The 23,936-nt window shown below is 41.1% G+C and overlaps 1 protein-coding gene across 4 annotated transcripts in view; it reads left to right on the forward strand.

Moving 5' to 3' along the window:
- Nucleotides 1-1,222: 1,222 nt before the first annotated feature.
- Nucleotides 1,223-23,936, forward strand: part of Slc35b3 (solute carrier family 35 member B3) — a 29,623-nt gene continuing 6,909 nt past the window's right edge. The window contains exons 1-6 of one of the 4 annotated variants that reach the window (XM_059263139.1): nucleotides 1,223-1,315; nucleotides 6,130-6,417; nucleotides 9,075-9,196; nucleotides 18,303-18,457; nucleotides 19,771-19,878; nucleotides 22,756-22,853. In XM_059263139.1, the coding sequence (XP_059119122.1) occupies nucleotides 6,217-6,417; nucleotides 9,075-9,196; nucleotides 18,303-18,457; nucleotides 19,771-19,878; nucleotides 22,756-22,853 (684 nt within the window). In that variant the 5' untranslated portion in view covers nucleotides 1,223-1,315; nucleotides 6,130-6,216. Of the gene's footprint in view, nucleotides 1,358-6,129; nucleotides 6,418-9,074; nucleotides 9,197-18,302; nucleotides 18,458-19,770; nucleotides 19,879-22,755; nucleotides 22,854-23,936 lie in introns of all 4 variants that reach the window. The other 3 variants (XM_059263142.1, XM_059263143.1, XM_059263141.1) reach the window with 3 other exon arrangements.

Here is a 23,936-nt window from a genome sequence, read left to right on the forward strand (position 1 = left end):
GAGCACAACAGCATCAGATCCTAAAAGGCTAATTCCCACTGCTGAGCAGAAGCAGGCTGTAAAGAAATAAGAAGGAAGTGGAGAACCCTGTTAGGCTACTATGGTTGCCCAGGCAAAGTGGATGGACCTTGACACCTCTTGTATTCTAGGTTTATATTACCATTTACCTTTTCACCTGTGCCCTGTAACTCCTTGAGGGTGGGGAACTCTACTTAGAAATTACGCATATTACCTACACATACACCTGTTCAACAGGTGCTTGATAAATATGTTACTTCAGTAGCTAATAGTAATAGGGCTTTACTGCTTCTATTTGCTATTGTTGAGTGATAGAATGATATCACTAGATGGGCTTTGTTATTCTCTTTAGGAAAAAAAAAATTTAAGTTTCAACATTCATACAACACTGGCCTAACAAGTCTGGCATTTTAAAAAATGTCTTAACTGGACCTCCCCCACCACCACCACCACCACAACCAAGGCACAAATGCTTCTCTTTCTGTATAATTCTGGTGAAATTTTAAAACTTATTCGTAACGGACTGGATTCTAACGTTTCTGTTGACTCTATTTACCCCTTTCCCTACTAAAGCAGGCTCTTAAATACTGCATCGGTTATGGTGGTCACAATAACTCCTGTCCCCAAATCCATCTTGGTATTTTCTTCATTGTATCTCAGTAATTATAGGTATAGTTCTCAATTCGGGGGGGGGGTTAATTTCTGATATTTGGAAACCATAAATGTTTTGATATTTGTCAGACCCCAAAGTAGGGATTTATGTTCCAAGCAGTGAATGGCCTCTTCAATACAATCCTGGTAACGTTTACAATTACAATTACAAACCATCGTCACTGAAAGGGCATGTGACTTGGGCCCCCTGGGCATTTCTTCAGTCCATCTAGTCCAGAAGAGCAGAAATCCAGAGACTGGGACAAGGAAGGCGTTGAGAAGCGATCTCATTTCTTTGGATCAAAAGACGCGGGCTGAGGAGAGGGAGCCTCAGGCTGTTTCCGGTTCGAACATTCTGAATGTGGCCGCCTTCACATGTATGGGCTCACGGCCACGGATGTGAAGTCACCTGGGTCGTGGACCCCAAAAGATGGATAGAACCCGGGTCCTGGCTCAGCCTTAGAGCGAAGAGCATGCGCGAGAGGTAGCGGCCCAGAGGGCGGGCGAAGGGGCGGGGCCGCGTGCCTGTGCATGCGCACAAAGACCCATAGGCGGAAGTGGTGCGAGGGGTCTGGCGGTGTGAAGACCTTCCGGGGAGGTGGCGGCCGCGGTGGCCGGCGCAGGAGCAGGACAGGAGGCGGAGGAGGTGACAGCGGCGGAGCTGGGAGGGGTCTCGCCGCGCGGCCAGGTGCCGTCAGGCAGGACTGGGGTGGGCGCCCACACAGTGTCGCCAAAGAAGGTGGTGGACGCCGCCGTCTGGGTGGCCGGGGCGCGCGCGGACCGGTTAGGGGTGACGGGCGAGCGCTTCCGGGAAGAGCATCCTCCCCTCCCGGCGCGAGACCACCGCCCGGACTGCCCTAGCCCGCTGTCAGGGTTCGGATGGTCTCCCGGATTCCCTAGACTGTTTTTGCAGTTCAGAGCTACTTCCGGGTCTGTGTCCGGTCCTCCGGTACCCCGCGCCTGTTTGCCTTGCCACGAAGTGACTGTTCTTGAAGAGCTATTAAGTTTATGTCCCTGAAACCTGTGTGTTCTTTCCGGCTTTGCAACTGCAGTCTCTTCCTCGTATTTTTTTTTTTTCCTTCAATAAGAAAAAAAAAAAAGAAAAAAAAAAAAAACCTGAAAGATTTTGTTAGTATGCCAACAAGAGTTTTTTGTTGTTGTTGTTGTTATTGTTTTTAGTTTTTTTTCTGTATTAAAAAATACATCTTCATTTCTTCTACAGTAGATTATCAGAATCCAGAATTTTAGTTAATATTTTTCTTATAAGTGAATTGAAATAGTTTGAGACTTAGGGAAAAAAGACACTTGCTAGCATTTGAAAATATTTTAGATAGCATTACTTCTGCTTAATGTATAGATTAAATCCTAATTTTAGCCCTTGAGGGGGAAAGAGTTTAAGAAATCACCAGTCTCTCACACTTTGTGAGATGAAGTATAGATGAAATCAAAATCTTGTTTTCTGCTTTATGATCTTATTCCACACACTGTAATTTATCCAAAGTATGACTGAGACATGAAGACAAGAGTGTCACCTGAGTGTGGCAAGTTATGAGCGGAGTTAGGTCTTTCCCACGCTATGCACATGAGAGGCTTAGAAAGTCCACCTTTTGATAATAGAAAGCGTTCATCTTTCATGTTAGAAACAGAACTAGATTAAGAGCTAAGCTGGGGCCAGTGAGATGAGTCAACACACAAGAGCACTTGCCCCCAAGCCTGGTCCCCAGAACCCACAAAGTGAAAGGAGAGAATGTCTTCTGACCTCCTCCTGCGATCTGAGGCATATACTCACAGGTTGTTTCTTTGTTTTGTTTTTTAAAGAACTAAGCTCAGATAATTTTTATTTCAGTATGTCATTGTAAGTCAACATCACCTGTTTCTGATTTTTCTTTTTTTTAGAACTGGAAGGACTTCCTTTAATTCCATTTTAGCTGTTATTTCTACCTTCAATGTGCTGAAATTAAATGTTTGTTGAGTTTAAGAAAAGACTTAAGGCAGAGATCCACTTTAATGATTTCTTTCTGTTTTAGTTTCAGAAGTTGTTTAGAATTTCTAAAGCAAAGCAAGTTATTAATTATTTGATTACTTTTTTTTTTTTTTTTTTTTTTGGTTTTTCAAGACAGGGTTTCTCTGTGTAGCTTTGCGCCTTTCCTGGAACTCACTTGGTAGCCCAGGCTCTAGCCTCGAACTCACAGAGATCCGCCTGCCTCTGCCTCCCGAGTGCTGGGATTAAAGGCGTGCGCCACCACTGCCCGGCTTATTTGATTACTTTTAATTCTGTTCTTGAGTTTTTTGTTTGGAGTTTCTTTGGGAAGGGGGGGCATTGTTGTTGATTTTGAGGCAAGATCTCTGTAGCCTAGGCTGATGTTAAATTCCATACGTAGTTTAGGAGTTTCCCCTGTAACATAAGGACTTTTGTTTGACTTTTTGTCCCAGGTTCTTTTTTTTTTTTTTTTTTAGATTTATGTGTGTGTGTGTGTGTGTGTGTGTACATCTATGCATAAGTAGGTATATGCATGAGAGGGGTCTGGTTCCTACCTGGAGGTCGAGCTGAAGGCAATTTCAAGCCTTCAAACATGGGTTCTGGGAACCCTCTGGAAGAACAATAAACATTCTTAACCACTGAGCCATCTCTCCAGCCATGGCTCTGATTCTTTAGATAACAATATCAATTATTAATATTAGAAACAAATGAGGGACAGACATCAGGGGTCACAGTTTGAGAGTGACAGAGGCCTTCATCAGTCATGCTTTCTGACTAGTGCAGTGCCATTCAGTCATGCCAAACTGCACACTAAGTGCTAGGCTTTTAAAGGGCAGGTTTTGTGGTAGTGAGGCATCGTTTAATCAGTGACAGTGAATCCATTTCCTTGTTCATCACAAGTGCTTCATGGGAAATTCAGGAGAGATGAGTAGTGTGTTGCACACATTTAAGAAAAGGTATTGCTGAGGGTATTTACCTGCACATGCAGCCTAGATCTGCAGCTCATAGGGCTGCTGGGAGTGTGTGGGAGTGATAAAGTGATGGAAGAGAATGGAGTAGGATATTGTTGAGCACATGTTTACAAGAGAAAAGAGAGTCCTTCGGTTCAGTGTCTTGGGGTTTTGTAGTGTGCTTACAGCGGGCAATGGAAGAGACATTTGTAGGGCAGGCTAGGTGGGACAGCCAGATCCCTGTTTCCTACTTCATGTCAGGAAGGTGAATCAGCTTCAGCTCACTTCAGCAATGTTTTTGAAAAGTTGAATAATGAAAGCTAATGTACATGAGTTGTCATACTGTGTGCCGTGCACTTCACATTTATCTCATAGATTCCACAGAAAGTCTTTAATCAGCACATTTTACTTTTCCCAGTAGAGATAAAGAACCTGAAATGCAGAGAGATTACTTTACCCGAGACTTCTCAGGTTGTATCATAGCTCAGACCTCAAAGTTCCAAACCATGGGGACTGCTTATTTGTACTGTTCGCTGTAGTTGAATTGGTACTGTGTGCTTGGCTTTTAACTGTAAGCATTTCAGAAGAGGGCAATGTTGGGAAAGAGTTGCCTTCTGGAGAAATATCCCAAGGTCAGTAAAAGTAGGAAATTGATTTTATAAGACTCATTCTCGCCGGGCGATGGTGGCGTATACCTGTAATCCCAGCACTTGGGAGGCAGAGGCAGGTGGATCTCTGTGAATTCTAGGCCAGCCTGGTCTACAGAACTAGTCTAGGACAGGCTCCAAAGCTACAGAGAAACCCTGTCTGAAAAAAAAAAAAAAGACTCATTCTCTGTGCACATGTGTGCCTAAGTATATCATCTGCACTCTCCTCCCAGTTCTTATCTAGTGTAGATTTTCAGTTTTGCTGATCAAGTTTGCCAACACCATGGTCCTTTCAAAACTGTATCCGAGTGAGACGGATGTGAGCTGGAGTTGGAGGCATGTGTAGTAGGCATGGCGATTTGTTTGTTTTTTGGTGTGCATAAAAGTCCAGGCCAGATACCAAGATGCAGAGACTGGTAAGGTTCTGAGAGGTGTCCCAAAGAAGTGGCCATCAACTCTGAACTTAAATATGACCCAAAGAAACCACCAAGCAGAAAGGACACCATGAACAGAACACGAGGCACTTGGAAGTCTTATGTTCTCAGGAATGGCTGAGTGGTTAGGCCTTTTATTGAAATAAATCAGGGACGAGAAGCTCAGCACCTATGTTTATTTAAATAGTGCCCTGGGCGCTGTTGCTGTGCCTAACATAGGAAATAGACCAGAGCATTTTTTTCTTCAGTATTGAAACACAGGACAGTAGGAGGAGGGCAGTTTAAACATGCTTATCATGAAAACTGTATGTCAAGGATGTCCTACAACATGGCATAAAACAATCTTAAGGACATAAGAGTGATTGAAACACAGCAAGGCAAGCCAGAATAAAGAAAAGCGTGAAGAAAAAGGAACACAAACAAGAAAAGTACTTTTAAAGATTTAGACATAAGGCGGGTGTCCCACGGAATAGATGTTTGGGTGCCTACGTATCGATAGCTGTGTACCCAGCACCTTGCCCCCATTGCTGTGACTAATGAGCTCTCCTGAATGTCTGCAGCTCAGCTAACTAGGAACAGTCACCGAGAGGTGACTCTAGTTCTTGTCATTTCAAACACTCACAAGACAGTTTCTTTTCTGATGGTTTTTTAAGTGAAATCCCTGTCAGAATTGTTCTCTCCTGGCCTCCGAGTCAGGATGTACGTCACTGGATTGCCAGCAGGGAGACAGTCTAGGAAGATAGTCAGTCCTTCCTTCCTGCGTGCTGTCAGGATTTCTGTACTTCCTTAGTGTTTATATGGAATTCATCATTTTCAGCTTATGGAAATGCAAGGAGAAACTTGACAGTTGTCTTCACAACTTTTACAAAAAAAAAAAAAAAGACACATTTTTCTGTCTTTTACATTCCAAAGACTTTAAATTTGAATCATTTTCTCCACGAGGAAAGAAAGTCTTTTCCGTCACGGTTGGTGGCTCATGCTCTGTAACTGTAGTACTCAAGACATTAGGCAGGAGGCTTGTCCCTTCCTAGCCAGCCTGGGCTGCATACAGCTTTTTCTTTCAACCTAAGGAATGCTGTTGCTAAATCTCATACCTGTTTGGCTTTAGTTTTAAAGCTTGACAGGCAATTAGATTGTATGGTTGTCAACCCTTAAGCATCTTGAAAATATTTTACATTTTATTAGAATTAGATATGTACTAGATGATAAAAGCATACTACCATGTGTAGTCCTAGTTTTGATTACTATGGAGATGAATATGATGCTATCCAATGGTGGATGAAGGAGTGAGGGGTCTTGTATTTGGTGTTTGGGGTGTGGGAGGTGATGCTGATATCCAGAGAGACTCAGCTGGGCCTGTATTTTTTATGGTGTACTTTGGATTGTTATTTGAATCTGATACTTCATAGACTGTATGATTTGCCATAACTGCTTATTCCCTTTTCTAGGCGGAGCCAGCAAAGGAAACACAGAACCTGACAGTGGAAACCAGCAAAGACAAGGTTGCAGGCCTTGAATGTGGCAAAGCAAAAACAATGGACCTCAAGTTCAACAACTCCAGGAAGTATGTCTCCATCACTGTGCCCTCCAAAACCCAGACAATGTCACCACACATCAAGTCAGTTGATGACATTGTGGTGCTGGGCATGAACCTCAGCAAGTTTAACAAGCTCACACAGTTTTTCATATGTGTTGCTGGAGTTTTTGTGTTTTACCTAATTTATGGATACTTACAGGTAAACAGTAGTCCTTTGTTTATATTAGTGTTAGTTATTTTAGCACATGATGTCCATGTTGGTTTCAACTACTTGTTTTCACCGTGGTGTTTTTATTTACAGGCTAATAGTTGACTTAGAGCTTGAGATTTTTGTAGACCAATAGCCTCTTAAAAGGACTACTAAGAGTAAAGATCAGACTCTCCAAGTTCAATATTTTAAGTTGAAAAGAAAGGTGATCTTGAAAGTTAAAGTTATAAAAGTAACTTGTAAATATTTAACAAACATAGGTGATATCCGTCCTTATCTTTAAAGACTTACTCATTTATTTTTTATGTGTATGAGTGTTTTGTTTGCATATATGTAAGCATACCACGTGTGTGCCCGTTGCCCAAGGAAGCCAGAGGAGGCATTGGATCCCCTGGAATTGGAGCTAATGGAGGTTGTGACCTGCTGTGTAGATGCTAAGAAGTGGACCTGGACCATCTACAAGAGCAGCAGCCAGTGCTTTTAACCTCTGAGCCACAACATACACACACACACACCCGTGCTGATTTTTATGAGTCGAGCATTGGTTGATGTCTAGGAAGATCATTTTATAATAAAGTTGAAAATAGCACAGTTTATTTCTGATTCTTGGATTTCATTGATAAAAGGTTATTTTTATTTTCTTGCGTTTTGAACGAGTCTTTTTTTGTAGCCTAGACCAACCTCATGTTCAAAATCCTGCCTCATCCCTCCAATTCTTAGGATTATTGACACTCACCACATAGTGTAAAAGGCCATTTTTACAAAATAAGTCTGACAAAAAAAAAACAACAAAATGTTTTCTGCCTTTCCCCTCTCTACTACAAGGCAGTTTTATTTCCTTTAAACACAGCTTTCTAATCCTGAGATGGCTGCGTCATTCATTTTTTCCCGGTGCCTATGATATTGTCCTTGTTTTGTTTCTCTTCTTATCCATTTTTGCAGTAGTCTTCCGTTTTGTTTCACTGTATCTAACATTGCAATAGCCTGTCCAGTGTTTGCTCTGTAGCTTGAGGTGGTTGGATGCCTTTGGCCACCAGCAAATTCCTACCCTTCAGAACCATGGCTGGATGGGTGAAGGTGCAGTCCATTGTGAGCATGCATGTTTGAATGGCACCCAGTGTTATTAATGTGCATTGACTTGATACATATTTTTAACCATTAGCAACTTAGTTTTTAATTCAACTACATCATACCTGAGAACCTCAGTAATTTAAGAGGGGACATAAACTATTGCTGTTCATTAGCACCACATTTGGGTGACTTTACTTATGCATAAAAATCTCATAAAACATCTTATTGTCCATTTATCTTATAGAGATGCATTACATCTTTTTACATATAAGTAAAATTTTGACTTTCTTTTTTTAGTTATCCTAGAGAATGTCCTGAAGAACATTATGTAAAAATACTGTAGAATATGATTTGTAACTTGAGTCCTAGCTGGAGGGTGATTAAAAAAAAAAAAGCAAGGTATCACATCACACAGCAGTTAGAAATAGGAGTAGAATCTTTCTTGTTATGAAGCATTATTTTCTTCCCTTCAAAATGCCTCTGTTACAAATCACTTGGGGCAGCCGGGTGGTGGTGGCACACTCGGGAGGCAGAGGCAGATGGATCTCTGTGAGTTTGAGGCCAGCCTGGTCTACAGAGTGAGATCCAGGACAGGCATCAAAACTACACAGAGAAACCCTGTCTCAAAAAAAAAAAAAAAAAACCAAATGACCTGGGGGGACAGGTAGCCACTGCAAAGGAAAGTAATGCAGCCACCTTGCAATGCTTTGCAAGGCTCCAGGGACTTACCGACTGAAGTAGTGAGGGCATGAAGAAATGACAGCCACATGGACACAGAAAAGCTGGGGTTGGGTGGACTGGGCTCTCAGATCAAGAAGCCACAGCCCCAGAAGTTCAGCGTGTTTATTATATACAGTTGAACAGGGAGGCGGGGTTATTACAGCTTGGACAAGGAGGCTGGGTTTACAATATACTGCTGAACAGGAAGGCAGGTTTAGCTAGTGTTGGTAGAAGCATTCTCTGTAGGGGAGCAGGCTTCAGACCATAATCATGGCACTCCTATGCGGTTGAGGTATAGGGGTATTTGGCATGGCCTTGTCTATCTCAGCAATACGCATTGACTTAGGACTTCATGCTCTTGCTACACAGTCTATAAATGTTACTAGCTATGTTTTTTCTATTTGAATAATTACCAGATTTCCATCCAAAACAAAATGTGCAAGGCTTTTAGTTGCATAAAACCTTCAGATTTAAGACAGGGTTTCTCTGTGTAGCTTTGCGCCTTTCCTGGATCTCACTCTGTAGACAGCCTGGTCTCGAACTCACAAAGATCCGCCTGCCTCTGCCTCCCAAGTGCTAGGATTAAAGACATGCGCCACCACCGCCCAGCCAGATTGTAGCTTTGACTTTGTGAATACTTACATGGTTTCTGATGAAGAAGCGTAAGAAGATGTTGCATTTTAGTTACTTCTCTGTTGATTTTCATGCCTAAATTGTCTTAGGAAGTCTAGTGATTTGGCAGGAGTGGGGTGGAGTTGGATGGAGTATGGCTTGCTTGCTTTTAAAATGTGCTTAGAACAGTTGACTGAAAGTCAGTCTCTGCCTTGAATTTAACAGCATTCCTTGTCTTTTTACAGGAGTTGATATTTTCAATGGAAGGCTTTAAGCCCTATGGCTGGTACCTTACTTTAATGCAGTTTGCATTTTACTCCATATTTGGCCTAATAGAACTTCAGCTCATTCAGGACAAAAGGAGAAGGTATGTGGTGTGGTTACTGCATCAGTTGGATATGAAAAAATAAAGTCAGCATGCTGACTGTGCATGATTCTACATTTCCTGCTAACATCTGATCATGAGTTTTTTATCAGTGTGAACCTCTTGCTTAAAATAATAAATCTATTTATTTCCTTTGTGCACTTTTAATACAGTGTCACAAAAATGAAATAGATCATGAGTCAGTTTATGGTTAAGCACACTCTCTCAGAGAGCTCAGATACACATTTCCATGAGTTGACCAAGGCATGCCTAGTGAAAGATTTAAAATGCGCCAACATCACAGTGGGTAAGCGAAAGGCTAGTGGCAAGTTTTCTAATAGTTTTTGAAGTGTCAAGTTAATGTTTTGTGGGCTGTATCCCCTGACGTTGTTACAGTGTCTGGTAGTTGAGATCTGGATTCTTTATTTTTTTTAATGAGTTGATAATAAGGGTTTTACTTTGGCATTCTCATGTGCGTGTCATCGTAGGATGTTCTAGTTCATCCCCTCCCACACTGCACCCTACATTTACCTGCCCCCACCCTTGCTGCTCCCTTCCCACAGGTGGTCCCCTTCCCTGCTTTCATGTCACAGGAGTTTGATACCCTGTCCGTTTCCTCCCTCTCTTCCTTCTTCCCTCTTGTCCCTTTCTAATTTCAGGTACTTCCTGGTAAGTTTCATATATGTAAGTTTAGGTACCTTATGTTGGGGGACATATGGCTGTATCTCTGTTTCTCCCTTAGCGCATTTAACATAATGAATTCCAGCTCCATCCATTTCCTTGCAGGTGTCCTGATTGCATTTCTCTTCATGGCTAAATAAAGCTCCACACCTTGTTTTCTCCATCTGTCGTAGGTTGTTAGATGTCTAGGCTAGCTCTCTTCTCTGGCTCTTGAGAATAATAAAGCGGTAGACGGGGATGTGCAGACACTTCTGTGCACTTCATCCTTTCTAGATGAGGAGTGGCATAGCTGGGCCCTGTGCTATGACATGTTCTTTAGTTTTTAAAAAACCCCGTACTAGTTTCCATTGGGTGGCACCAGTTTATATTCCCACCAGCAGGGTTCAAACATTCCTCTCTCCCCACATCCTCTTCAGAAACGATGTATTGCCGTAATTTGCATTTCCTTGATGGCTAAGGATGTTGCCCAGGTGTCCGAATATCTTCTGGCCATTTACATTTACTCTTTAGCATTGTGTGTTCAGTTTCTTAGCCCATTTCTTGACTGCGTGGTTTGTGTTATGGTGTTTAATGTGGGGGAGGGTAATATATTCTCAATATTAATCCCCATCTTGTGTATAGTTAGCACAGACTTTAGCCCCATTCTGTAGGCTGCCTCTTCAGTCTGTTTTCTTTGCTGAGCAAAAGGTTTTTGATTTTATGTGATACAGTTTGTCTGTTCTTGGGATTCTCCTGCACTTCTGGAGCACCTTTCATAACGTCACTGCCTATGCCTGTGTCTTGAAGTGCTTTCCCCCAAGAGTTTGAGAACATTAAGTCTTCTATTGAGGTCTTGATCTATTTTTAATTCATTTTTATGCAGGGTGAGATACGGATCTGGTTCTACATGAGTATCCAGTTTGCCAGCACTGTTTGTTGAGAGGGACTGTCTTTTCCCATTGTATGTTTTGACACCTTTGTCAAAAATGAGTTGTACGTAGCTGTGGGAGTTTCTCTCTAGATCTTCTGTTCTGTTGGTCTCTGTCTGGTGGGGCTATCAATATGGCTCTATAGTAGAATTCACTGTGATAACTCCAGCACTGTACTTGCTATTAGGAGTTCTTTGGGGTCCTTTGTGCTTATGATTTTTAGGATTGTCTCATCTAGTGTAAAAACTGCATTAGAGTCATGATGGGATTGTGTTGAATCTATAGATGACTTTTAATAATACAGCTATTTCACAGTGTTATATAATCCAGTGTTTCCAGTTTCTTTGGTGGCTGCAAGTGTCATTAGAGCAGTCTTTCACGATTTTTTGGTTACATTTATTCCTTGGTTAGTTGTGTGTTTTGTTTTGGTTTTGTTTTAAACAATTATAAGTGGGATTTTCCTCATTTCTTCCTTAGCAAACTTGGTTTTGGTATATAAAATTAATCAGATGAATCTTCTGGTAGAGTTTTTAAGTTCTTTAATAGGGTTGTACTGGATACAAACAAGGATGATTTGACTTTTTTCTTTCCTATTTGTGTACCTTTTATTTCTTCCTCTTCTCTTTATGCTCTAACATAGAGAATATGCTCTTTTAATTTTTCAGATTGCATTGTGTATGTGAAACGGTGGGAGGAAGGAGGAGAAAGCTCGAGTGTCATGTGTGTGGGCATGTGTGAGGAGGTCTGAGAACACCTTGCAGGAGTCAGTTCTCTGCCTACACTGTGCGCCCTGTCTGTCACTCCTTACTGCGGGCCATCTTGCTGGCCCTCTAGCTAAGATTTTGAGCGCTTTTGAGTATAACTTTTGCTATCTAGAGCCTTGAATTTCTTGATGTGGATGTCTTCTGATCCTAGTTTCTTATAAGTTTTAACCATGAAGGGGTATAGAACTTTGCCTGTGATCTTTTCTACACCTATCGAGACGATCTTGTGATTTCTGTCCTTAAGAGTGTTGATGTGGTGTGTTACATTGATTTGTGTATATGGAGTCAACTGAAGCTGGTATATCTGTTAAATCCATTGACCAATGTTATAAAGTTTCCATGTAGATTTTTAGTTTGAATGACCTGTCTAAAGATGAGAATTGGCTATAAAATCCCACTCTATTGGACTCACACTGAAGTGATTTTTATGTCTGTTAATATTCAGTGAAATCATGAGCCACAGTGTGTGGTGCATATTTATTTACAGTAGTTATAGCTGCTGCTCAGTTGTTCCCTTCATTACTATATGCCGACCTTCTTTTACTTAGGTCTTAGTTTGGTTTCACGTTATCAGCTACCAAAAAGCTATATCAGTCTGTATTCGGTTTCCATTTGCTTGGTAGGTTCACACTTCTATCCTGTGGCTCTCAGTCTGTGGGTATCTTCCAGAGAAATGTTTCTTGACAACATTAGCTAGATTTAGATTTTAATATGTCAGCCAGTCTGCTTCTCTTTATTGGTGGGTTGAAGTCATCTACATTTGAGGTCATTTATCTTTGGAAATTGTTTACTAATTACCGTAATACCTTTGCTTAGATTATTGTTTGTTCTTTCTCCCTCCTGTTAAGGGTTTGCTGGCTTACTGCATTGGACCTGATGAATTCTTTCTGAGTTCTCCTTTGTTGTCTGTTCCTCTCATGAAAGTTGTGCTTTATTATTATCTTGTGATTGAGACTGTTTTTCCATCTTTCTCTGTGTATAGTATTCCTATAAGTATCTCCTGGAATGCTAAATTGGTGATCATGAACTGCCTTAATTTGTGCTTATCTTCAAATATTTGCATTTTTTAATCATTTTTCAAAGATAATGCTACTGAATATAGCAAATTGGTCAGCAGGCTTGAACTGTATCATTCCATGATTTCCTGGGTTAAAATTGCTGATGAGAGAGAGATCTGATGTTACTCTGAGGTGTGTATCTCTATAGGCGAGCTCGTGTCTCCCTCTTTCAGCTTTTAATCTTGTTTTTTTGTATTTCTGTGTGCCATGGAGACATTCTTCTCTGGTCATGTCTGTTTGGGACTTGGCCCTTTGGTGTCTGGACGCCCGTTTCTTTCTCTAGGTTTGTGAAATATGCTGCTGTGGTTTTCCAGGCTGTGTGTCTGCCCTTCTTAACTCGGCGTCTACCCTTGTTTGGCCCCCGAGTTCTGGGGCTTTATACCCTTCATTGTTTTCTTTATCAGTTTTATGTAGCGTTTGTCTCCTGTGCCTTCCATCCCTGAAACACCTTTTTTCCTGCTGGGTCAAGTCTCTTGGCGATGCTTTCCATTGTGTTTTTATTTGATTCATTGAATTTTTTTGTTTCCAACTTTGTTTCCCCAAAATCTCAATTTCCTTGATGATTTCCCCCCTTGCCCAACTTCTCATCCATATTGCAGAGTTTCTCATTCCCGCCCCCCTATTTTTTTTTTATTTTAACCTTTTCTATGTTGCTGACTTTAAGTCCTGGATTTTGTCCTGCTGCTTGTATAGATGCTCTCTAAGGTCACTTATCATTCTTACTAATACACACTGGATGTCTCTTCGGCATTTTACCATTTCAGTAGTATCATTGAGTTCAATAATTGAGTTAGGATCTTGTGAAGTCACGTTGCGCTCTCTCTCTCTCTCTCTCTCTCTCTCTCTCTCTCTCTCTCTCTGTGTGTGTGTGTGTGTGTGTGTGTGTGTGTGTGTGTGTGTGTGTGTGTTTTCCTTGTAGCTATTTACACATCTCTTGGTTTGGGTATCCCTTCCAATTCCATCTGGAGTTCAACTTATTGGGCAGCCTTTTCTTGAAGGCTCAATCCCCAGTACAATTCAAAAAGGTTAAAACAAACAAACAAACAAAAAGATAACAACAAAAAGCTATGACAGCAGCAATATCAAAGAGGATATAGAATACACTTAAAAGTGAATGCAGCTTACACATCACCTATGATACAACAAAAAATGGCAGAAGCTAATGTAGGTTGACTGTGCTAGATTTGGAAATAGCGAATGAAATGCGATGGAAGAGGCGTGGGAAGGAGGAGTGATAGAGAAGAGAAGAATAGATGAGAGTGTTACAAAGGGAAAGAAAAAAACAAAAAAAATTAAGAGAAGAAATAACAGTAAACACAATTTTCCAGTAATGAGAAAGTTCAAAAACAAATTTAGACATATGTTAGGAAAGGGAATTAAAAAAATAAAAGGATGGGTTTGTTTGTTTTCTAAAATAAGGTCAAGCCAGGCATGATGGAACACGCCTTTAATCCCAGCAGTTGGGATGCAGAGGCAGGTGGATCTCTGTAAGTTCAAGGCCAGTCTTGGTCACAAAGCAAGTCCCAGAGCAGCCAGGACTGTTACACAGAGAAACTCCGTCTCAAAACACCAAAAAAAATAAAATAAGTTAGAGTGTTGCTAAAAGAAATGGAGGAAAGACACAAGAGGCATAAAGAGAAAAAAAAGAAAAGAGAAATGCTTGCCTAGTGATGAAGAAACATGGGTAAGCAGCATTAGATGAATGTATGAAGGAGAAAAGTAAAAACATTAATAAGTTTTTAATACAATAAAGTAAAAATACTACTAAATGTGCCCAAGAAAGAGAAATTTGGGGGATGAAGGATGCAACTATGGCCATCTCCCTGTGAGTCCTGCCAGTTTCTTGCTAGCAGAGGCAAGTGGCCTTGTGGCCTCCTGTCTTTGCTGTGGTTTGTGTGGTGGTGAACAAGTATCTGTGTTCAGTTTAGAAGCTTGTCTATGTAGCAGAATCTCTACAACCCTCACCCTCCTGTGACTCTTTACATAGTATCCCCTGGTGTCACTGAAGTTCTGCTTGGAAGGGGCTAACACGTGTGCTGGGAGTGTGGCACACACGGCACTGAGCCATCTGCAGACGAAGCACCTGTCTGTCCTTTGTAGCCCACCTGAGTGCTCCTCACCCTCTTGGAGGGATGCAGCTGTGGCTGTCAAGCAGCCTCCTGGGCCGTCAGAGTTCTCAGGTCCTACGGCAGACTCTCTGGCTCGTCGTCGTTGTTCCCTGTCTTTAGGCCACCCCAGGTAGATAAGTTTTAAACAGTCAGTTCCATCAGGTTGGTACCCAGCCACTGCCCTCAGAGTGGGATTCCTCTCCAGCACTGACCCATCTACCTGAGACATCAGTCTCACCAAAACCCACCGCTAAATTGGAGGCTCTTTCTGGCTTTGTCCTGAGGGTAGAGCTGCCTGTGTCTACGCTAGGACTGACTTCCCTTTTGGATGAGGCTTTTCCTCCACCCCCACCCCCACCAGACAGCAGCCAGAACTGTTTGACTTAGCTCCATTCTTGCTGGTGTATCCACTGTCTTAAAGCAAAGTCCTTTCATACACCTGTTTCTTCACCAAGGCATGTAGAGGCAGCTGCTTTACCTGGGAGTCCAAGGTTTCTCTCTTGTAATTGATACAGTTTGTTGTTTGGCAGTTTCCACAGTGTGTGTGTGTGTGTGTATACACTCTCTCACCCCACCCTTCCTCATCTCTCTCCCAGCCTGTGAGCTTCCCTTCTTCCTTACAAGTCCATCTCCCACATTCTAGTCTTGGTTTGGAAATCTATGTTCCTAAATATTGGAGGAACACATTTCTTTTTGTTAAATCCAGAACACTTATTTCAAAGTCTTTTAAATTAGTAACCATATAGATTTGAAAAAATACTTTGGTTTATCTTTAATGGCATATAAAACAAAATACAGTAATACTGTGACCATAAACAGAAGATAGTTAGGAATGTGGGCATGCAGTGGGGGTAAATGAAACATGTTTATCCTTTATCCCATCTAGGATGGCTATAGTCATGTACTGTGGGACAGTTAAAAGATAATAAAGACAATACTGACATTCTATCTTTTGTATAAATGTTTAATGCCTGAAAAAATCACAGCTTGTTACTTTTCTACATAATTGTTTTGAAGTGTATACATAGGTAACTATTCAATTTTAAACATTCAAATCCATTTACACAGATTTTTACTGGAAGAATCTAACAAATGTCTTTATAGATTTAATTTTACTTCCCGAATTCTATTGCTGGTAATTTTTTACAACAGTTATAGTTAAGTACTCAAGTGTGAGAATATCATCTCTATTGTTTTTTCATGCTCTAAAACTCCAAGATAAAACATGGGTGATAGACTAGAAAGTAAGTAAATATCATTGCCAAGACTAATAGTGAGGGGCTGACGATCCATTATCTCTTGGAAACCGCTGCTTCAGCATAGAAGTCAGGGTACTGCTCCTGAAGTTGAGTTTGAGGAGGAAGCGTCTCCCTGTATCAGCCAACCAGATGAGATGTGGTACAGGCTAGAGTATCTCAGCTTTCTAGCCATGTGACCATAAAATATTTGAAAATAAAATAACTTGCATTTGATTTAAACATTTGATTTTGAAAGATGAATTTCTAGACTTAAAATGAGTAGCTGTGAATGGAAGCCTTTTCTTTACAAGGGACGTTGTCTTGAAGCGTTGAGAGCTTCATCCAGCCCCAGGACTCCTTGTCCTGAGTGGACTTGACTTCTGAATCTCCTTGACTGCCACTCCTTTTAGCCTCTGCTTAGTTGTTTCCTCTGCTTGGGTCTGTGTAAGTGATGCTGATGCACAAGCACCGGATTTAGAATGTAAAGATCATGGGTCTGGGCACTGCCCCTCACTGGCTCTGTCAAGCCCTGGGGAGTCTCTGAACTCTGGGCTTGTTGACGGTGTGTTTGAGGAGTAACATCACAGCTCCCATGCTTGAACCACGGTGCTGCCATCCCTCGCCGAGTAACAACTTTTTAGCCATTGTCTGCGTTTGGGCATAGGAAGTAGATGATTGTGCAATTGAAGGATTCCTTTTCAATTGCATTTTCCCCACCGTCTTTGAGAAACTATTGGAGAATTAAATAAAATAGAAACACCAGGAATCCGGGAGGCAGGCTGATGAAATGCAGCTTCCTCCTCACCCATAAGGAAACAGGACCAGGAGGAGGGCTGACCTTTTTATAAGGTCATGTAGCAAGTTCCTTTGGGGCTTGAGCCTCAGGACAACTCCTGCCTGCCTGTATCCTGCTGCCGTAACCATTCCTCATAAGTTTGCTGACTGGAATTGTTCCTTTCTGGCCACCATTGTTTACAGTTTATCTTTGAGGAAAGTTGATGACTGGTTTTTATCCTAAGCTAGGAAAGTGATGTTCCCTCTTTCGCTGACAAGGGCAATGATTGCTCAGACTCCAGGGACACTGAGGAAATACATTGTGGTAATTGAAGGACACCCCATGGGCAGGCCAGTTCTTGTCAGTGGGTTTTAAATGTTGACTCCTACATTAGTACTTAAGTAGGAAAACCTCAAAGTTGAAAGGGTAAATAATGCATTTCAATAGAATTTTTCCAACAAATTGTTTTAGTGTGTAAATACCCATATAAAAGATGTAGAGAGTTGGGGATATAGCTCATCTGGTAGAGTCTTTGCCGAGCATGCATAAGGCCATGGGTTCAATCACTAGTACCACATCCATCAGGCTTGGTGGCACATGCTTGTCATCTCAGCACTCAGGTCGTATACTGATCAGAAAGAAACTCGAGGTTTTCCTCCGTTATGTAGGAACTTTAAGGCCAGCCTGGGCTAAAGATCCTGTCTCCAAAAGAAAAAAATAAAAAGAAAAGAAAGAGGAAGGAAGAAAAAAAAATTGGAAGAATTGTGTGCCTTTGTGCCTGATTTAAATACCAATTCAAATGCCTAAATGTAGGTAGGTTACATCTAAGTACACAGCATAATCAAATTATGTGACTAATTTTTTTTGTCTATCATACAGTATGTCAGATTATTATTTTAAACCATTAGTAACTACTCAGAGTGAGCATATACCCATACTGGTGACTTTAAGTTAAAAGTTTAGAGGTTACAAAGACAGCATCAGAAACTTTACCTGAAGCTGATTATTATTATAACATGGGAAATAGAGAGGTGGTTTATAAAATATTGTCGTAACAATCATGCTTGGAGTTGTAAAGCTCATGAGCTTTCTCTAGAGAAGTTCTTTGCCTGTTCTGGTAGTTTCGTTTTTTTCCTAATGCTGAATGGAAACATTAGGAAGCAAAAGCAATTTAAAAGTTAATTTCCAACATTAGTAATTGGTGCCTTTTTACCCCAGTAGAGGCCCGTATTTTTTTAATCATCTCTTTTTTATGAAAATTAAGATAGTTTTTAGTCTATACCTAGAACTACTGTAAGAAAATCTTTGATCACCATTTATACATCAGTTAGAATCTCAGTAAGTCTCTTGCTATTATAACACACAGTTGAGATTCCTCATTGAAGATTCAGTAAAAGTATATTATGATTTTTATCAATGTACAAGTAAACAGTGTTACAACTTGAAAAGAATGATTTTTTTAATGTATATTTCCAGAAACATTAACCAGAAATAGGGAAGCACATTGTAAGCCATCATCTTTAAAGTACTATGAAACTGGGTCCCACAATGAAGGTTTTAAAAATTGTCTCTTCCAGAATACCAGGAAAAACCTACATGATAATAGCTTTTCTAACTGTGGGTACTATGGGCTTATCAAACACTTCCTTGGGCTACCTGAATTACCCCACCCAAGTCATCTTCAAGTGCTGCAAACTGATTCCTGTTATGCTAGGAGGAGTTTTTATTCAAGGTACAGTAATGACATTTTATACTGTTTGAAGCGCACAGCTATGTTGTGGCATCTGGCATTAGGAAAAACAGTCAATGTCCACAACACTGTTCTTGAGCACTCTAGACATTGTGATAGTATCGTATCTGGTAAAAATAGGGCGTCATAAAAACACTGATATTCTCTAACATACTATAGTATTTTGAGGTTCATAATTTGGACAAAAGAGAGGAAAGCCAGTGTTTTGTTTTATTATTTTATTTTGAAATTTAATGCCCCCCCACAGTGCCATATTCACATAATGAAGCCCGTCTGAGTGGACCCACGTCTTCCCTGACTGCACCGGCTCTGATGCTTTAGAGCCAAGCTGCGTGGAGCCGTATGGAAAGAGGACGCAGCTGGAGCAGCAAGCCTTGGAACAAGCTGTTGCTTGGTCCCTGTCTTGAGGCTGTTCCCATCACTGAAGGGGTTGTGCAGCCTGCTCTCAGTGTGTGCATCAAGCTGCCTTCCTGGGGTTGACCTTTTATAGTGGAAATGTGTCAGCTACCTCATTGGACACTTCAGGATAGTCGTTCATGTGGAAAAATTACCTCAGTCTCTATTAAAAATTCTGATTAGGCGTGTGTATTTCCTTAGAATCTTTACCGAAAGTTAGAATACATTAGGCAGAGGAAAATGAGTGAATTCTCCCCTGCCTAATGGTCTTCACATAGTATTTATAAGCTGAAATGGTATTATATAGCCAGAATCATTACTCTCTTCCCTTTGTAAACTTACAAGCTAAAGGAAAATCTGTAGCCTTTTATTATATGTAAGATAAAAGACATACTCATTTTTACAAATAGTGAAAATTGGGGAGTATACCTTTTACTTTTGTCAGTTTTCACAAAATTGTAGTCATACATTGTGTAAGGCAGCTTTAGTCACCAGTAGACTGTGTATGCAAATGCTCCCATGAGATATTATTACCCAGTGACATCATAGCCATCTCAGTCTGTGTATGTGTCCTGATGACGTCAGACAACAAGATCCCCCTCAGGTGCATTTTCAGGGCATATCCTCACCATCAAGTAGTGCATGTGTGTGATTTTGTTTGTTTTGTTTTTTGTCATAATAGATAAAATAAGATCTCATTTCTATCTAACAAGATCATGTGGTGCCTGCTTTAATCTTAAACCTGGGATTGCTGTGTGCCTTGATCTGAGTGTTCTTCATGATTTGAGCATTAGATGTGAATAGCACATCCCTGTTCTGCTTAGTGAAGCCCCCATGATCTGACAGTAGGCTGGGTAAATATTTGCATAATGAGGCCAGCTTCCCTTTGTCTCACATAGGAAAGCGGTACAACCTTGCAGATGTGTCTGCAGCAGTGTGCATGAGCCTTGGCCTGATCTGGTTTACCCTGGCTGACAGTACAGTTGCACCAAACTTCAACCTGACAGGTGAGGAATGTATTTGTATTCCTAAATTGTATAAGCATTTTATTTTGAATAAGAATTTGTAAGTTTTCACGAGGATTTTAAATGATGCTATGATGTCGATGAGTCCCATACCTAACAAGGCTTTCAGACTTTTCAATCTATAGAAAAGTGTCAGTGCTCTAGAGATGCACCAGTGTTGGAGTACATGACAAAAGGCTCCCGGTTAACTGTCAAAGACAAGAGCACACATGTGTGTGCTGACCTGTCCATGCACACAGCGGATGTGGGGAAGTCACGGTGGTAACATGAATAGAGCTGTAACTCTGTGACTTAGTTTCCTCCATTGTGCTCTATGCTTTTTGTCAATTAAATTTAGAGTTTTCAAAAGCCAGGTAAGTATTACAATGTGTCCAGGGATAAGAATAAGCATTAGAATCCTGTGTTTATTTTCATGACCATGCAGATGAATCAAATTCTCAACCTGTGGGTCATGATCCCTTTAGGGGATCAAACAACCCTTTCACAGAAGTCACATATCAGATATCTGGCATATCATATTTACAATATGATTCATAACATTAGCAAAATTACAGTAATGAAGTAGCAACAAAAATAATTTTACGGTTGCAGTTCCCATGACATGAGGAGCTGTATTTTTAAAGGGTCACAGCCTTGGGAAGGATGAGAACCACTGAGATAAATTGTTTTGGGGTATTTGGGGCATTTACTATATACATATAGTATTTTCCTTTAGCTACTAGAAGAATTTTACTAAGAACACAGTGTCATCCCATCATTTATCTTCACTAAAATAGCATTTAAAGTTTCTAGATCAGAAAAACAAAAACAAGAAAACACCTAAGAGAACAGGGAAAAGCAGTATTGGAAACCAGCAAGCACAAGTGTAAAATAACCATTTCTACAATGAAAATATTGGTTACATTAGCTTCACAATGGTTCTCAAGAGTCAGACCAGTTATCAGCCAGTCTTACTGGCCCTAGTTAACCAGCCTGAATTACTGTGTTTAAATATAAGCAGTTGGACCTCTTGGGGCAGCCCTCTCACAGCCACAGACGTCCCTGAGGGAACTTGCTGCCTCGGCTTCGTGGAAACCTCACTGCATGTAGTACACCTCAGACGATTCTCTGGAAATAGCAAGGTGTTGAAAGCAGCACTCAGGTGTAGAATGATGACATCTGGGAGTGGCTGTGTGTGCTGCTCCAAGTCGGTAGGGTCAGAAAAGCAGTGTCTCCTTCAGGAGACTCTGTGAAAGAGTAAGACAACCCTCCTCACCCTTCTCAATGCCCTATCTGTTGTGCTGTTTAGTAAGTGGGAAAGATGGTCTTTGTTGGAAAGAGGAGATCAGAACTCTCCAGAATGAATCAGGCCCACTCTTGGGTAAAGGGCACCAAGGGTTAGTTGTTTTTTGTCTTACTTTATGTGGTGTCACCTGAGAACACCCACGTGCAGCAAAGGGGACAAGAGAGAGACGAGACAGCCAGGGAAGGTGTACCCCAGGGCACCTGGGTCTTCTCTCTTCCTGAGTTCTGTGGGCACATTTTGAAAGAATTAGAACCCAGACATTCTTTGTGAGAGAAACTGGTGAATACCAGTCCCCACTTTGGTTTTAGAGCAGAGGTTCTCAACCTAGGGGTCACGACCCCTTTGGGACTAATGACCCTCTCAGAGGGGTCACATATCAGATATCCTGCATATTGGATATTTACATACATTTCATAACATTAGCAATGAAATAATTTTATGATTGGGAGTCACACATGAGGAACTGTATTAAAGGGTCCTAATATTGAGAAGGTTGAGACAAGAAGGCCTGCAAGCCCATGAAACCCACAGATAGAACCATGACTACTTTTCCTCTGTATGTGAAGCTCAGAGGCAGCCAGGCCTGTTTCATGCACACCTGCCTGCTGCTTCCCAGGAGTGAGTGGTTTCACCCAGACCCGATGCCATTGGACCTGTCACTACAGCATGTGACAACTTAATATTGTTCATGTTATCCTCATGGATGTGAAAGGGAGGCTTGCTTATGTGAACAGTCACTGAGACAGTTTGTCTGGCAAGCTAACAAAATCACCATTGAATTAGGTGTGTCTGAGACAGTATGGAATTGAGGGTTGTAAAACTATAAACGGGTTGGACACTCCAATTGTTTCCCAGAATTGTAAGTTGTAGCTGTACTTCTCAACAGACACTACCTGGAAAGTGTGGAGACTGAAAATGAGTGGTTGATAGAGGAGAATGTGTAGAGTTCTAATCAGAAGCAGTGCCATAGAAATGACCTTGGCAATGCCCATGTGTTCCCTTTTTTTTTGGTTTTTCGAGACAGGGTTTCTCTGTGTAGCTTTGCGCCTTTCCTGGATCTCACTTTGTAGACCAGGCTGGCCTCAAACTCACAGAGATCCGTCTGCCTCTGCCTCCCGAGTGCTGGGATTAAAGGCGTGCGCCACCACCGCCCGGCCCATGTGTTCCTTTTAAAATGAACCTTTTAGAAGACATTTTGTGTATATGATTTTTCTCTAAATGTTTGTTTTTTGTTTTTCCTCTCAAATATTTTGTGTCACCACCAATCCCAATAGATCTTCTAGGAGTTTCTATACTTGTTCCTTCCATCATACAGTCCAGGTTAGAAGTAGAACTTTATTTGACATGATGCTGAAGTATGATTCTGATGGTAGCATTAGTTTATTAGTGTCTGTCTTTTTTACATTAATATCATTACCTATGTGCTTACCAAAATGAGTTATAGATCAGCATATTCAGCATTCCAGCCAAATGGGATTGACAATCTGCTTTTGACTTTTAGCTCAGTTAAACTTCTGGTCAACCTTGCTTACAGTTAATATGCTTAAAGAGGATCATTCTCTTCTTCCTTGAAGGTGTGATGCTTATCTCACTGGCGCTGTGTGCAGATGCTGTCATTGGGAATGTTCAGGAGAAAGCTATGAAACTGCACAATGCTTCCAACTCTGAGATGGTGAGCACCCAGTGCTTCCCTGGTGTCTGTAAGATGCGTGGCTGATTTCATGAAATAGCTACAGGCTCAAAGACCAAATGTGCATTTCAGTCCACTGTGTCTTTTTCGTGAACACAGTGCTAACAATATTGTGGAAGGTTGGAAGGAGACCTGTCACTGCTAACAGCTTGTATAACTGATCAATATTTTCCTCATTGATTTCTGTAGTCTTTTATCTGTTAAAAGAAACCTCTTTGTGACATTGTTTTCCTTCTGTTTGTATTTCTTTATGTGTTACTCTCAGTGTGGAAATTTGTAATTCTTATTAATCCAACTTCTCTATTTGTTGATGGCTTCTAGCTATGTGTCAAAAGGCTTTTCACCCATGTTGCCTAGTAGTTTTATTATTTCCATTTTTATTAAATAAATCCTGCTAAACCCCACTTCTGTTTACTAAACACCCCTTCCTCCCCACTTTTTTTGATGCCTTCTGTATCTCCCATCCTCGCACAGGGGTCAGAATTCTCTAAAATTGATTTCTGCCTCAGCCCACAGAAACTTGAAGAGCTGCACTCATTCCTCATCATTAGCACTAGCCACCTTGTTCCTTTCCAAGACTACCAGCAGTTACTCCTGGGCGCTTATACCCTCACATAGACTAGAAACCCCCCTGGGACTGGGACTGGGGTAGAGTTGAATTATAGGTTAGTTTAGGGGCATGGCATCTGTATATTGATTCTTTCAATCTAAGATCAAGGTATGACTTTCCTTTTCTTCAAGTGTCTTTTTATAATATTTTTATTTTATTTTTGATTGTGTAATATTAGTGTGTGTGTGTGCATGTCTGAGTATATGAGTATAGGTACTAGTAGAGGCCAAGATTCCCCTGGAGCTGGAGTTACAGACAGTTGTGAGCCACCTACCATGAGTGCTGAGACCCTAACTTGCAATCCACCTTCTTAATTCCTGAGCTCTCTCCAGTCTCCCCAAGTTTTCCTTTTAAATGTCCACTAGATTTAAAAGTATTCTTCAGATAAAGTATCCTTTGCTTTTGTTTTTATATAGGGGTGTGTGTGAGAGAGAGAGAGAGAGAGAGAGAGAGAC

Source organism: Peromyscus eremicus, chromosome 5 (assembly GCF_949786415.1).
Source record: "Peromyscus eremicus chromosome 5, PerEre_H2_v1, whole genome shotgun sequence".
Lineage (NCBI taxonomy): Eukaryota > Metazoa > Chordata > Mammalia > Rodentia > Cricetidae > Peromyscus > Peromyscus eremicus.